The 15,754-nt window shown below is 35.5% G+C and overlaps 1 protein-coding gene across 2 annotated transcripts in view; it reads right to left on the bottom strand.

Annotated features, from left to right (window-relative positions):
- The window catches only part of LOC145981609 (nose resistant to fluoxetine protein 6), a 177,780-nt gene that overhangs the window by 56,721 nt on the left and 105,305 nt on the right, over positions 1-15,754 (bottom strand). For both annotated transcript variants that reach the window (XM_083114977.1, XM_083114978.1), the window contains exons 2-4: positions 12,808-12,989; positions 7,570-7,751; positions 4,558-4,787 (exon numbers count right to left, since the gene is read on the bottom strand). In XM_083114977.1, the coding sequence (XP_082971103.1) occupies positions 4,558-4,787; positions 7,570-7,751; positions 12,808-12,989 (594 nt within the window). The remainder of the gene's footprint in view (positions 1-4,557; positions 4,788-7,569; positions 7,752-12,807; positions 12,990-15,754) is intronic.

Raw genomic sequence — 15,754 nt, 5'->3', positions numbered from 1 at the left:
CTAATGTAAAATTAATGGATGTGAAATAGAATATAATAAGGTTGTTAATCAGATTAATTGCTTAACCCATCCTCATTTGAGGACACTTGGTTTCATATTTTCTTGACATGTTACCTTCTTCATTTTTGCTCTGTTATGTTAATTGAACTATTCTTTAATAAATATATTTATGTTTTTAATTTCTTATGCAGTATTATTATTAATACTATTGTTAATATGGATGGAAATTTAGAACATATTATTTATTAAATTTTATGTGAGAAATTTTAAACATAAGAGGCATGAAAACAAACAGCATTTACAAAGAACAGTACAAAACATGATTTTATTGTGTTTTCTATCTGATATAACACTATTTTTTATTTTTATTTAATAATACAATTAAGTGTCCTCAAATGAGGATGCTGGGTGGAACGGGTATAAAAATATGTCGAAAGGAGTTTCTTTCTGTTTTGCATATCACAATTTGTTTTCAAACATTTAGTCAAACTTTGAAAATTCACTCTAAAGGAGATTTAGGATGGAAGCAACAATTGATAGGTGACAAGGTACTCGCGACAGCTGACAAGCAATGTCCAACAATGAGGGTTTACACCGAAGTGACAAGCAACGCGGACCCCTGCAGTCAATAAGCAAGCACTGACTGCACAGAGGCAAACTACAGAGCGAAGCGACACGATGTACATACTGAGAAAACTGGCCAATCAGTGTGATACGTAAGCAACAAGCAACCCGTGCAGCTTGTGTTGTTGTTTCAGTTTGAAAGGTTGCATTTAATACTGAGTGCTCGCTTCCAAACGAGATGCGTAGCATGCCCCTTTTCGAGTGTCGGTCTGGAAGCTCCCTAATATGGTACTACAAAGAATCAACCTCAGTTGTTGTAAACAATTGAAGCAGTGGCTGCACCGGGTGCGAAGGGGTGCTTGCACACCCCTTAATTTTCTTCTCATCCCCTTCAACACTCCATTTTCAGCCGAAAATACTGTTAACTTTCCACAGAGGGAAAAGGTTTAGATTAAACAAGAAAAGTTTCTGGCAACTAAACATTTGTTTAAGCATATGACAATCAAATAATTATTCACAGGCATTAAATGCTCTTTAGTAATTGTACACATTTTGCTTACAGTTATCAAAGGATTTGTTCAAAAATTACAAAATTTAGTAAAAGCTATTATTTTTTTGTTTACAATTACCGAAAAAGCTTAACCAAATGTGTTTTTTTAATTCAAACAAATTAGTTTTTTCTGTGTTGCAATGTCCTTTACTTAATTAATTATTAAAATAATGTCTTTAAATGAGCTTAGAATTTTAGTTATTGGAGACCCTTATAATATACTACAGGCAAGCTATTGATACTAAACCAAAAGGGCAGTCACATTTTGTTCCCTCTACATGTCCTTCTTGTGGTCATTGCAAGCAAGCAAAAATGAAACAGGAAAGTTGCTAGTAATATGCTAAAGTATGCGTGCATGTTTAAATTTTCCTATATTTTCAACATTGCCCCCCCCTAAATTTAATTCTGCACCCTTTCAGCATCCCTAGATGATTATTATTGGCTCCACTGCTGAATTGAAGTAAAAATAGCATTGCTTTTGTGGAAAACAGTGTTGCCAAACATTTGGTTTAGAAGCGAGGCTTCCATATTTCATTGTGTGCCAGCATGTTATGCTTTAACGCTAGATGCAATGCAGACATGTTAGAGAATCCTAGATTTCATGAATCCGTTTGTGGTGATCATTTCGATAATATTGATGTTGTGTGCCCACCATGAGTTGATTGACGAGGAAGAATATTTCAGTGAAGTGAATTATGTGCAGTGGCCAGTGATAACTTGAGATTCAATATTTCAAGCCCACTTGATGGGAAGAGAACACAGGAGTGATTAGGGAATGACAAGTACTTTCCAATTACATCATAGAATGGTGAAAAGGTCCAAGCAGCCTATTTCTATGCCAGGTAAGAAGGAAGAAGACATTTCAGCAAAGGAAATCTTTGAAAAGAAAATTGTACAAATAAAGCAGTGAATGGAGGTAGATGCATCCACAATACATGAGTCTAATATTACATGGGAATGAAGCAAGTTTATGTGCGAAAGAAATGAAGAAGTGCATTCATTTTGCCGTTAAAATCAAATGTATGCCTTGTAATCAAGGGGCCCTGGGTTCGATGGCTGGTGGGGGCACATGGTGGGTCAAATCCCACTTTAAACTGTAGGTCCAGTCCTAATTAGCCTTTTGGTGCATAAAGTGGACTTAAAAACAACTCACAAAGCAAAATGCCAAATGATCAATTTGGAAAGCGAGTGGAAGGAAACAGTTAGATTGTAATATTCATATCTGTCCAGCATCCTCATTTGAGGACAGCACTTTTCTAGAGATCTAAAATTAAGAAAAAACATTTCATCATATTGTATTTGTGTAAACAGTTTTCAGGTGAATAAGAGAAGAAAAATCAAGAAAAAATAATTTGGGCATTAATGGGTTATATTTTGAACGCAAGTTCCCTTATACCTTTAAATACTTCAGTATAAACAAATGAAAATTTGTACATATAAGAAAGGTCAAAGGGCAAAAAGGAGATAAATTTTAAGGCAAACATGTATTTTTTTGGAATGGCTCAAAACTGTATCTGTGACATTAAGCATTTCTCTCTTCTGTTCAAAAAAAACTATTTTTTTATATCTTACACACATCCTGAGCAAAACATAATCCATCTATTGAAGAAGATATGACAATAAAATGAGGATAGTTGGTAATTTTTAAAACTGTATATAAAGTTGTCTTGGGCTGACAGACATTTTATCTTAATTAGTTGCATATAGGATATTATATTATTTTGTGATTTTTTTTCAAAAAGAAAACTTGAGTGATTTAACATATGCACATAATAATGCCATTTAATGTGGTATAAATATGTAAATAACAATAATTACAATTTTGAAATGGCGTGTGCTGATGCTAATTTGATGGATAGATATGTTTCTGTCACTTCATGTTACTATATTATTTACTAATTAATATTTATGCTTGCATTACACTGGCTACCTCTATATTGTTCTTAATTTGGCACTATTATGGAGGCATTGTGTAAAATCATTGTCTGCCTACTATCTAAATTCCTAAAGCACAGATTGATAAGTACATACCCAGCTGGAATTTTTTTCAATTGGTTCCGATAGCCAATATGAGTTTTTGACACTCTATTGGAATCGATTGGTCAATCGGAACTGATTGGTCTATTTGAATTGATTGGTCTATCGGAATTTATTGGTTAATCGGAACCGATTGGTCTATCAGAACCGATTGGTCAATCGGAACCGATTAGTCGATCGGAACCGATTGGTTTCTATTGAAAAGTATTTTATTGCTTTCAGTATATTGCTTATGAAAAATTCTTATTTATACAACTGTAAATTCAATTGAAACCATATAAAACAACTCAAAGAAATCTCTGGTAAAGCATGTCGAATTTGTAACTTAGAAAAAACTTTCACATACAATTTTTTTTTCAAATATATGAACGTTTCTAACTCTGAAGTTTCATTGTGTTTAACACACTTATAGAAAATTAAAAAAAAAACATGCTGCTCGAGTCATAAATTGACATGTTGTTCTTCCTTTATGCATGCAAAAACAGCAAAACATTAGGTTAAACAAAGAATCGGACCCACAACACTTGAAAAGGTGATAAACAAACAAAACACTGTCGAGATCGACTTAGTTCATAATCATCATAATCATAATCTTTATTTATCCATTGACCCATTTTTCCATGGGTATGGATATCGTCAGATACATGTAAATATAGATAAGATATAGTATAAGAGACACTACAGTATAAAAACATCAAAGATGTTTACATAATGCACATATGTAATAGCCTACACTAATTTACATAAATTGAACATTTACAATATTAAAAGCAATGTTGATCAAAAGATTGCTCATTTTTCCAATTGCATTACACACATAAGATTAACCATGGAAATTCCATATTGAAAAAAAGAAAAGAAATAATGTGAACATTTATTACAACTACTAGCTGGTTTAAGATTTAGTTGGTTCTTAAGAATAATTCTTCTTAGGTTTTTATTAAGATAAATCTGACTTCAGTAGTATGCATTAGAAGAAATTCAGATCAAGTGTGTTGTTTTTCCAAAGAACTTGTAAATTACAGGAAATGTGGTGTCAAGAAACAAAGCACCTATGCTTTGAGTCAATAAATGAATTTATAACATATTTATTCTACAATATATGCAAACTTACAATTGGATACAATTCACCAATTGGAAATTGTCTTGATTTTCCAATTGGTTTGAGTTGAGATTCCGATTGAAACCAATACATTCCGATAGCTGTATTAGGCATCCGATTTATTCCAATTGAAACCAATTCAATTGGAACCAATAGCAAATTCCAACTGGGTAGTAGTGGGGCCTAAGATGTTTTGTAAAATGCACCAATGACTTCCCATGTATAACGAAGGAAATTGGAATTGGAAGGATATTTTATTCATCCTACTAAATTTGAAGAATGATTGTAAAAAGTATGTACTCACCATTAGTAGTGTCAGTGTCATGTCCTCTGTTGTTCAGCGTTGAAGCAACAACATCTAATTTAACTTCCGTATCACTTGGTTTCAATTTCTCTTGAGTGTTGTACGTGTATTTGCAACAAGGTAAAACAATTGCAGTATTTTCAGAAGCTTTGTGTTTTCTTTTCCTCTCTTTAGTTAAATCATAACTTGTTCCAGCCACAATAAGTGCCAATAAAATTGTCCCTGAAATTCTAGACACCATAAAGTGTATTAAGCGAATGTTTATCTGAAATCATGTAAGAATTTATAAACAGTTTTATAAATCAAGTATTTACTTGTATAAAAATAACATAATCTACATTTATATATTTCGGCAGTTGAATTCTTACTAGTTTTCGTGCTCAAAGTGAAAATTCCTAAGTGGGCATTGTTGTTAAAGGGAGTTATAACCCGTTACACAACATCCCATGAGGCCTGCCTCACTCCTACATGACATGAGCAACCAGTTACAGGGTGATGTGTGGTCAGCACAATGAACCCCCAGTTGTTGCAGGCTTCCATGACCGGGTTATGCTACTCATTCCTAGCTCCCCCAACTTCCTCACGAAGGTGGGTGGCCACCAGTCACATACACAGGCTGAAATCTCAGGAGAAAAGCTGTCAAGCTCCCCCAGGAGTCTCGAACCAGCACACATCCAGTAGCATGAGACCAAATCCCACTGTGCAAATTAAACTTTTTGCTTTGGGGGGTGGGGGGGTGCATACTCAGTGGCATGTTTGTGATTTCATTTAGGGAGGTATGTTTTTTTGAGGGGGGTATGTACATTTGTATCGGTCAGTTATTGCCTGTCGGTTTTAGTAGTAATAGAAATGTGGCTCTAACCTAAGCCCCACGACAGGTTAAGTTCTGCTATAATTCTGCCGATTTTCTCACTGTCTGTGATATGAACAGCTCGGCAGTTGAGGCAAGACTTGCATGGGAGATGCTGAGCGCCATTCTCGTGTGGTTTAATACATAAAATCTGCTGCAAACTTAACCTGTCGCCGGGCTTAGGCCATTAATTTTTATGATGACATTTACACGCAATTTTGAGACAGTATGTATATTTACATTCTCGGAAAACCATAAACTCACACAAAAAAGCTATCAAACTAGTAACATCGAAAACATGACCAAATTTCTGTTGCCAATCTACCTACAAGTTTCTTAGGAACTTTAATACATGTAAAATATCAGAACTATGCCATGAAAACTTTAGTGGAAAACAGCCTGCTGTTGACTCGGTGAGTTGTTAAGTTTCAAATTGGCATTCTTTTTCAATTCACAAGGCTACATTCTCTTCAAGAAGGAAATCTTTCATTACTCGGTTAATGGACACAAATCATTTTTCAGTCGTGTATGTTGCATAGTTAGGAAATGGTGTACTGTATGCTATCAATTCCATTTTCTTTGAGGGTAATGAAAACATCCCTGGAACAGATAAAAATAATTTTCTTTTGCCTGGGATAAAATTCTTTGTGAGGGGGAAATCCCCATTCCCATAATTCACTCATTGCCAAAGCCTGACACCTTAGACTGCATGGCCATGGTGTGGGACTGTTAAGTGGGGTGCTTTACATAAATTATCTCAGCTGAGGAAATGGCACCCTCCAATTTTAATACTATATTCAATGCAATACCAAGACAACAGATAGAATTTTCTGAAACGTTATTGATATAGGCGATAAATTACCTTATCCAGATACTATGAAATCAAAACCGTAATTTTGGAATTTTTCTAATTGTGATTAACGTAAATGTATGTACATACAAGCTGTATCTGAACATTTGCTTTCTAATTAATGGAACAAAACTCTTAATTTTTTCTGGGGAATTCCATGAAATGTGGTCCTACGCCATGCAAATAACAAAATGAATTTATATGGAAATTATTATTGTTTTTAATTGCATTAAGTTTTAGATGTTTGTGAATGCACTCGCATCTGCAGCCTATGTGCTTCACAGACAAATGAAGTCAATATTTGCTACATTTTTAAACGTGTCACAAATGTAACACACTTTTATTAATGCTTTTCACACATTCAGCCTATGCCATCATACTCAAGTATTTTTTTCATTTGTTAGCAGACACCATAAAGTACTCCATAATTCTATGAAATCAGTTCATTGTGAATATTTTAATCCAATCTCATCTAGAATATTAAATTTTGTGTGTTAAATGTCACACAGGTAACACTGGAATGACCCTTGTGAGGTTGGAATCTTTAATGTTTGCACCCGAATGCATTGCATATCGCCTGCAAATCTCAAATATGGGGAAATAAATAATTAAAATAAAATTCTGAACAACACATCCTAATACCTACCCTACATTTTTAATAAAAATTCTGAAATAAATATTACTTTTCTCTTAAATTTTGAGTGTGCATGGAACAATTACATTTTGCTAATCAAATTGATATAATGCTATATCTTCATACCTAAAAAAAATATATTGTTATCTAGATATTTTGTTTTTATGAATTTACATGGCATTATTTTAATTGCTCTTAAGTGCTAATTTGAGTTTTGGTTTTTAGTACACTTTATGCACATATAAGCTAATAGAGACTGGACCTACAGTTTAAAATGCGATCAAAACCTCTGTACAATGTGCCTCCACTGGGTATCGAACCAGAACGCCTTACTTGCAAGGAAACAACATTGCCACTATACCATTGGAGAGGCACTATTAAATTTTAATGTTAATGTTCATAACCCTCTGAACATTAAATTTTAATTTTAGGTCATCATTGAGGAGAATAAAACAGTGTTTGCAGTTCATGCATGAAATATGTTAGTGTTCTTTGCAATGAAGAAACTGTAAAGTAACTGAGTTACTTGTGATAATTACATAGTAACCTTTCCTGTAACATAGTTACTTTTTAGCCAAGTAAAATCAGCTACTTTTAAAAAAGAAACTCTCTCATCTGAAAACCATACAAACTTTTGCAATCTATGAAATAAAATTAAATGAAATCCTATTATCTTACATGAGGATAATAAATGTAGAATCCGTCCAAATGTTATATAAGCCATTCAGAGTTCTAACATGGATAACCTCAATACTTTTGGCTAGATGCTTTATCTCTTCTGTAGACATTTTGAGAAGTTGCTCAACATCTTTAGTAGAACAAACTTGAGGTAGACATAGGCCAATGCTGATGTGACGACTCTGCAAAGAGAAAATGAAATATTCAGTGCCAGTTGTAAGTGTGTATACTTGCTATACTCCCACATACATTCGAGGGTATGTGTTAATTCCTTTGTACTCAAAATTATACATGTAATTTTATTTTATACTCTTTATACTTTTTAATATGCTTAAGTATGTGTTAATTCCTTTGTACTCAAAATTACACATGTAATTAATTAACCTATCTCATATCATAGTGCTATTTGTACTCATATGATCAAGTGGATGGAAATAAATCTTATCTTATTCAGGGTTGCTATGTGTATAGAAAACAGGGAAATGTCAGGGAATTTGACTTTTCAAGGAAATGTCAGGGGATTTTGCAGATCATCTGGAATTTACGTGCATTTTGGAGTCTGCAAGAGAAAAAGTTGCAAAATGAACAAGCAGTTCACTTTCACTTCTGGATTCGGTTCTTCTGATTCCACTCCCAAAAAAACATTCAGTTTAGAAACTGGTTTTTTTGTTCTTATGATTCTGTCTTGTGCAAAATTATGGTTCCTTCGAATTTCTGTAAAAATTTTCACTTTTATAATAATAGATATTAGAAAGAATATGAAAGTAAAACTTGCAGTCTAGATATCTGATAGATCATGGCCGTATTTAGAGGGGGATTTCTAGGGTTCAACCCCCCCCCCCAAATTCTTGCATATTGGATTAATGGATGATCAGAAACCAAAATCTGTAACTCATTTTCAAAAATGTATTTGAAGTTTCAAAAAAATACAAGGAAACTATGTTGAGACGATCCATCTAGAATTTTCATACATTTGGAATTCTGAAACTTGAGTGAAACAGTTTTTGTCTTGAAATTGCAGCCCACCCATGCAACCCCTCCAATTTCACTTCTGGTGTCCTCTTTCCAGTATTGTTCCCTGGCTGGGTCATCAGACTGAAAATTCACTTATGATTGTTTCAAAATTCCTTTCCTACTTTGAAATTCCCTATCCGATAAAGTTGAAAATCCCCCTTGATGGAGTTGAAACCTCGGATCCCCAGTTTTGTAGCACGTTATGTTCGCGATTGCGGTACAATACATGCACCGGGCTAAGTTCTTAATTTTTCCTACCTACGGCCATGTGATTGATAACTAAAGTACATTGGCAATATGATCATAATTATCGGAAAGGTTGGTGAAGATGATATTATCATCTATTCTTTTATAGATCTTAGTCTTGTTGGCATTTCCTATAGAATTCCAATATGCAACAAAAATTTCTCCAGATCTGTGTACTTATAAATGTAAACAAAAATGCAGCATTTTCTAAGACACTATAAATCTGCCAGAAAATGAAAAATTGTCTATGGTTTATGAACTTTCTATGTTTTTATATTGTGGAGATCTGTTATGGCGAAATAATGTACCTCTGTTACCTTAGACTGAAAGCTAGATGCACGTGATTGTAGCACCCAATACATTTGATGCCGATTGTAATTTTACATTTTAATCTTCGAATTTTCACGTGTTCTTGTGTGTGTAGAATGAAACTTGCTAAAAAAGTTCTGAAAATAAATATTCATATATTTAATTGAAAAACACAAGGTTCAAGAGCAAAAATTATGATGATAAAGAAGTCTGGAAAAACTTTTATTTTTGGACTGGATAAACTGGAAATGTCAGGGAATTTCATAATAAAACAATCGTAGCAGCCCTGATTTTGTAATCTCTGTAACTGCGGCAAATTTAGAGGTTTTAAGCTTACAACTACTGCTACATACTTCTGAGCACTGATTCGGCTTGTATGAAGGGTTCTGGGTTCGATAATCGGTGGAGACACAGTCGTTCAGATCCCAGTTCTGTAGATCCAGTCTTGATTAGCTTAGGGGAAAGTGGGGGAATCGTGCGCACCACGTTTCCGAAGGTACGAGCCAGAGAATGAGCTTTCGGTTCATGCTATAACCTAGCGGCCGTCTCAGGAAATACTACTACATTGGGCTTTTCGCGCCAGTTGTATTGTGTTGTGTGTAGCGAGTGGATGTTTGTTCTTGTGTCCATTGTTGTTATTTTGCTGTTGACGAAAATAAGGAGGTATGTCTTAAATTTTTACTCTAGTGTTTTGAACTATGCTTGTTTCGATAGTGCATGATCATGTCTATACACGTGTCTACTTGTTACGAGATTAACGTTTTTATATTTTTTTCTAGAAAGTAAATTTTTTGTAAGGTTGGTGTGGGGTGTGGTGTGGATGACGTATATGTAATTGAATGCGCACAATTTCCCCAAACGACATTAAAGATGAAACAAGTAGTAATACCCAGGTTTTAATTTTGTTCACAGATGCCACGAAATTACAACAGAAAAACTGAGAACTCCTACTCTGAGGGTAATCTGAAAAACGCTCTGGACGCTATCAAAAATGAAGGAAGAAAAATAAGGGAAGTTGGCAGATGGTTCAACATACCTTAGTCTACTTTACGGCAAAAGCTTGTAGAAAATCGTGATCTGCCTACTCCAACCCGGCTTGGAAGAAAATCAACGTTTTCTGTTGAAGTGGAAAGTGAATTGAAGGACTATGTTCTGACACTGGCAAAGTTATTCTACGGGTTAACTCTGAAATAATTGAGACGCATAGCATTTAGATATGCAGAAGATCAAGAAATTGTACATTCTTTCAATATGGAACAGGCTCTAGTAGGTAAAGACTGGCTGTACGGATTTTTAAAACGAAATCCCGATGTAACTCTACGACAACCCGAAGGAACAAGCTTAAATAGATTTACTGCATTCAATGAAGAAGAAACGAAGCTATTTTTCTCAAATCTTCAGAAAGTTATGGATGAATATAAATTTGAGCCAAGGCAAATCTACAACGTGGATGAGACAGGCATCACGGTCGTCCCAAAGAAGTGCCCGAAGATTTACGCTGCGAAAGGTATGAAGAGGATTGGTGCTGCTACTTCAGCAGAAAAAGGGCGCACAATAACTGCTGTTTTGCTGTCAACGCTGCTGGATCTTATATTCCTCCAATGCTGATTTATCCGCGGAAACGCATGACACCTCAATTACAAAGAAATGGTCCTATCGGGTGTTCTAACAAGTGTTCGAAAAATGGTTGGACAAACGCAGAATTGTTCACTGAGTAGCTAGTTCACTTCCAGAAATCTGCAAAACCCGCAGCAAGTGACCCAGTGCTGCTTATTTTAGATAACCATGCAAGCCATATTTCAATTGAGAGTTATGAATTCTGCAGGAATAACCACATTCATATGGTATCTCTGCCACCGCACACATCACACCGGTTGCAGCCGCTCGACGTAACATTTTGCAGTCCATTGAAAAATGCATTGTACAGGGAATATGATCTTTATTTAACTACAACTGGCCATGAGAGGGTGACAGAATATGATTTGGCTGAGCTCCTAAATCAAGCTTTCATAAAAGTTGCAACAATGGAAAAAGCTGTTTCAGGTTTCCGCTTTACAGGAATATTTGCCTTTAATCCCGACAAGTTTCAGGATCATGATTTTGCTCCTGTTCAGGACGTTACACTTGTTATCGCTGAAGATTCTTCCTCTCCTAAAGGTTCGAACAAATCATGTGGCATTTTGAACAGTGCAGATAAAGACTTAGTGGAAGAAAACAAAGATTCTTCCTCTCCTAAAAGTTCGAACAAATCATGTGGCATTCCGAACAGTGCAGATAAAGACTTAGTGGAAGAAAACAAAGATTCTTCCTCTCCTAAAAGTTCGAACAAATCATGTGGCATTCCGAACAGTGCAGATGAAGACTTAGTGGAAGAAAACAAAGATTCTTCCTCTCCTAAAAGTTCGAACAAATCATGTGGCATTCCGAACAGTGCAGATGAAGACTTAGTGGAAGAAATCATCCATCCAAATCCTGATAATAATGTGCCTTCAACATCTGCTGCAGGGACAAACTCTTTCCTTTCCTTTGTCCCAATGGGATTACGTCAAGGAAAAGGGAATAATACCAAAACTATAAAGAATTCTCGGCGAGCAAAACAACATTCAGAAATTTTGACCAGTACGCCCATTAAACGCAAGTTAGAAGAGGCCCAAAAGAAGAAACAAGAAGGAAGTAAGAAGAAGTTGGACAAAATAACGCGACACCATAAACGTCCGTGTGGAATGAAAAGCATCAAGAAGAAGCTGATAAGGAAAAGGCAACTTTCAGAGTCGTCTGAGTCAGACACCGAGGATCTAGAAATTGTTTTTGATGACGATAAATTGGATGACGTAGACTTAGAACGGGGACAAGGCAGTGCTTTGATTGTACAAGACACTAATGAACGTTGCGGAATTTGTGGTGATTTTGGGAAAGACGATGAATTATGGTATCGATGTGTTTCTTGCTGTGAATGGAGCCATGCAGAGTGTACTGGTGTCGATACAGCCAACAATTACGTGTGTGATTTTTGTAAACGAAAATAACATCGTCTTCCCCATTAATTTTCTTTCAATTTTAAATATTGAAACAGCAATTCAATTGCCTTCTACAATTGTAAGGCAACCACTTTTAACACATTCAATTTATATGTTGTTAATCTGATATATAACTACATACATTTTTATTTGCTGAACTATTTATTAATGCGCACCATTGCCCTACCCTTGCGTATCATTACCCCATAGGTTGGGGAATTGTGCGCAAGTGCAGGTTTGCATTACATGATGCATTACTCACGTACACACTGTTTTCTTTCAATTATAATTATTTCATTCAAAAGGAGAAAGAATGAAAAAGTATTAAGCTAAATTTCATATTTTCTCAAGCAAAACCTTTCCAAATATAATGAAAATTGCTTAGGTGCGCACAATTCCCCCACTTTCCTATATATGTGCATAAAGTAGACTTACATAAAAAAGTTTAAATGGGGTAAAACATCCCTAGCAGGGATTTACATTTCTTTTCTTCTGCTGGCGTGAAAAATTTTGGTGGGCGGAAAATTCAGGGCAACACGCCCCTCCCGTTAATTCACACATTGCTTTTCACATAATTAGAATCTTCCGGTGTTTTTGGCTACATATATGTATTGACCTGTGGCAGTCACAACGATTTCATGGTTTTACTTACGTATGGTGTCAATTCCTCCGAGAGCAATACGTCAAGTTTGGCGATGTTGAAAGTTACACGAAATGGCGGAGAAGAATCGTTCGTGGAGTTTTCCAGCAGGGCGTCACACAGAACCTGGGACCCTGTCCAAAAGTCATTCCCCCAGAAGAACCCTGCAGGCCGTCTTCCACTGGCATCAATCACTGAAAGCAGAAAATTAAATTTTATTCATGTGATACAATCAAATTATGAAATTGAATACAAGTAAGAAGTGAGTCAGCTAGTGATTAGATATTATTATACACAGATTTGAATCCCATTTCGCCTGATGGCTTATCAGCACCTGTCAATCAAATCTGACAGCTGTCCGCCATTTTAGGTGAAATGGGATATCCCGTTTTGCCTAAGCCGATTGAAAAGGAAATATTGCAAACAGTGGTGGATGTCGAGTTCGAGATCTGGACTATCTCACCATGTTGTAAGTCTTCGAATTGGTATGATGATATGATATGATTTATTTGCATCCAAGGACTACAATTTTGTACAAGTAGGTACATCTGTAGTATAGGACATGTCAAGTAGAAGTACATGATAATAAAGTTTGGTAATTTTAACATAAGATACACGCATATATATTGGTGTATTATAACCCTTGCATATCAAGATATTATACTATACAATTTCAGTTTGATGTGCAACAGCAAGCCCTGCATGTATGGTAACTAACCATACCTTTTAACATTTATTCTTGTTACACATAGTATTATAGGACATGTCAAATAGAAATACATGATAATAAAGTTTGGTAATTTTAACATAAGATACATCGCATATAAAGATATTATACTTGAAAAATTTCTGTTTGATGTGCACGTATGGTAATTAACCTAACCATACCTTTTAACATTTATTCTGGTTACAGATACACAAGACCTGTGCTGAAGGCAAAAAGTTCTACGTCGTTAACTTTTTTGGTTTAATAATGGAAATCAGGAACCACATAATAATAATATTATATTATTGTTGTTATTATTGCCCCATGGCCAGAAATGTGAAAACCTCAGTCAAACGAAGGAATCAAATATATGCTTAACAGAATGAGTGAATAAGCAGACAATACAAAAAATATATATGAAATTATCTGCCTGGCGAAAACAATACAAAATTCGAAATGGTATTTAGTATTTAAGACTAGGTCTGATCCAGTTGTGTTGTTACATTTTCTCAAGCCAAATTGTCATTTTCAATTATGGTTCAATTTACTTTTTTGAAAAGAAAAAGTACATTAATTTTCAAGTTTCAAAGAAATTGAACCTAAAATGGGAGTTAACAAAATATCTTTTTTAGCCTTCATCTATAATGCTCTGGTCTTCTCAGACAGTCTAGTTAGCCTTGAATATACGCTCCTGATTGCAAGTGAGGGGAATTTTAACGGTGATTAATGTAAACACCAATTCGGAAAATATGCCGATGCTAATTACGAACAGTCACATGAGCCAAATAGTCATGCGTTGCTACTAAAAAGGAGCATTGCCACAATCCGACAGCCAGGGACGTTTGTTGCATTTTATATACAAGATAAAAGAAAATATACACAAAGTATAAATATAGTTACATCTAACCTAACCTGTCGTTTTTGTATTGGCTGGACCGATCGCTGGACCAGGTGTGTGACATCAAGGAAAGCTAAGTATGAATTAGTATAATAAAACATATCACATATCTCCCTGTTGAGAGATCGTTAAATTCCCCTCATTTGAAATATTTCCCTTTCAACTAGTTTAGGCAAAAAGGGATTTGCCTAAAATGGCGGCCAGGTCATAAATCACATTATACCGGGTGTCCCAGAAGTCTTTCCCTGATTACAAACTTTATTCATATCCGCTATATGCAATGTAGAGATGTGAAAGTGGTGCCAAAATGTTGGAAAACTAACAAAGTTTATTTGTTGCAGGTTTCAGTAATGTGGCTGCAGTGTAGCAGTGTCAGTGCCAAGGAATCAGGCATCTTTCCATACAATGTTTCTTGGACTTGACAGGATTTGGGAATGAAGATAAATTCCATTTTTTAAATACCAACTTATTGATGGCAGATATTCTAGACGAAAGAATTCTGTACATTTGAAAGTTCCTCTGCACTGTTATTGGTGACCGGGTCTCGTGATACCAGAGGACATGCTGAGCTTTTTCCTCATTTGTGAACATTTCCGGTTTTCTGGGCACTGACACTGCTACACTACAGACACGTTACCTCAAACCTGCAACAAAAAAAACTTGGTTAGTTTTCCAACAATGAATAAAGTTTGTAATCAGGGAAAGACTTCTGGGACACCCGGTATTTTGCTGATAAGCAATTAGGCGAACGCATACACATTGTCAATGACAACAGCTCTGATCTGAGTTTTTGCTACTTGGCGTGGCTTTTCTACCACTTTTGGCTAATCGCGACGATGGGTGATGATATGATGGAATTGATAAACTCACAAACATCCATGCCCAAGCTATGATTCGAACCCGGGACCCCTGACGTCGTAGAACTATGTGCTAACCACTACGCCACGGGGGCCGACCATTTTATTGTAGTAGGTTGCAGTTTGTAAAACATACGTCATTCATGACCAACGGGAGGAGGGGCTGGAAACATGGGCGTCGGGAGAGGGGGTCGAATGGCTCGGTGGACCCTCCTGGAAATTGATATCGTTCATTAAAATATACAAAAAAGCCAAAAGTTTGTTACTCTTATTGTTAAGAACAGAAATAAAGTTCATTTAGTTAGTATTCGAACAGAATAATGAAAGTAAAAATGCATTGGATCGAAAACATTGAGTGAAAAATACAGGAAAAAGGTTATATTCTACCATTTCATCCAAAGAACATTCCACAGTTTTCAAAATTCTAATAATTACAGTTGTAGGTGAGAGGTCACACAACAAACTTTATGAAAAGAAATTCCTTCTAACATTTAAAGA

Source organism: Lepisma saccharinum, chromosome 29, assembly GCF_977018435.1.
Source record: "Lepisma saccharinum chromosome 29, izLepSacc3.1, whole genome shotgun sequence".
Lineage (NCBI taxonomy): Eukaryota > Metazoa > Arthropoda > Insecta > Zygentoma > Lepismatidae > Lepisma > Lepisma saccharinum.
This window is presented reverse-complemented; position numbering and strand designations above follow the sequence as displayed.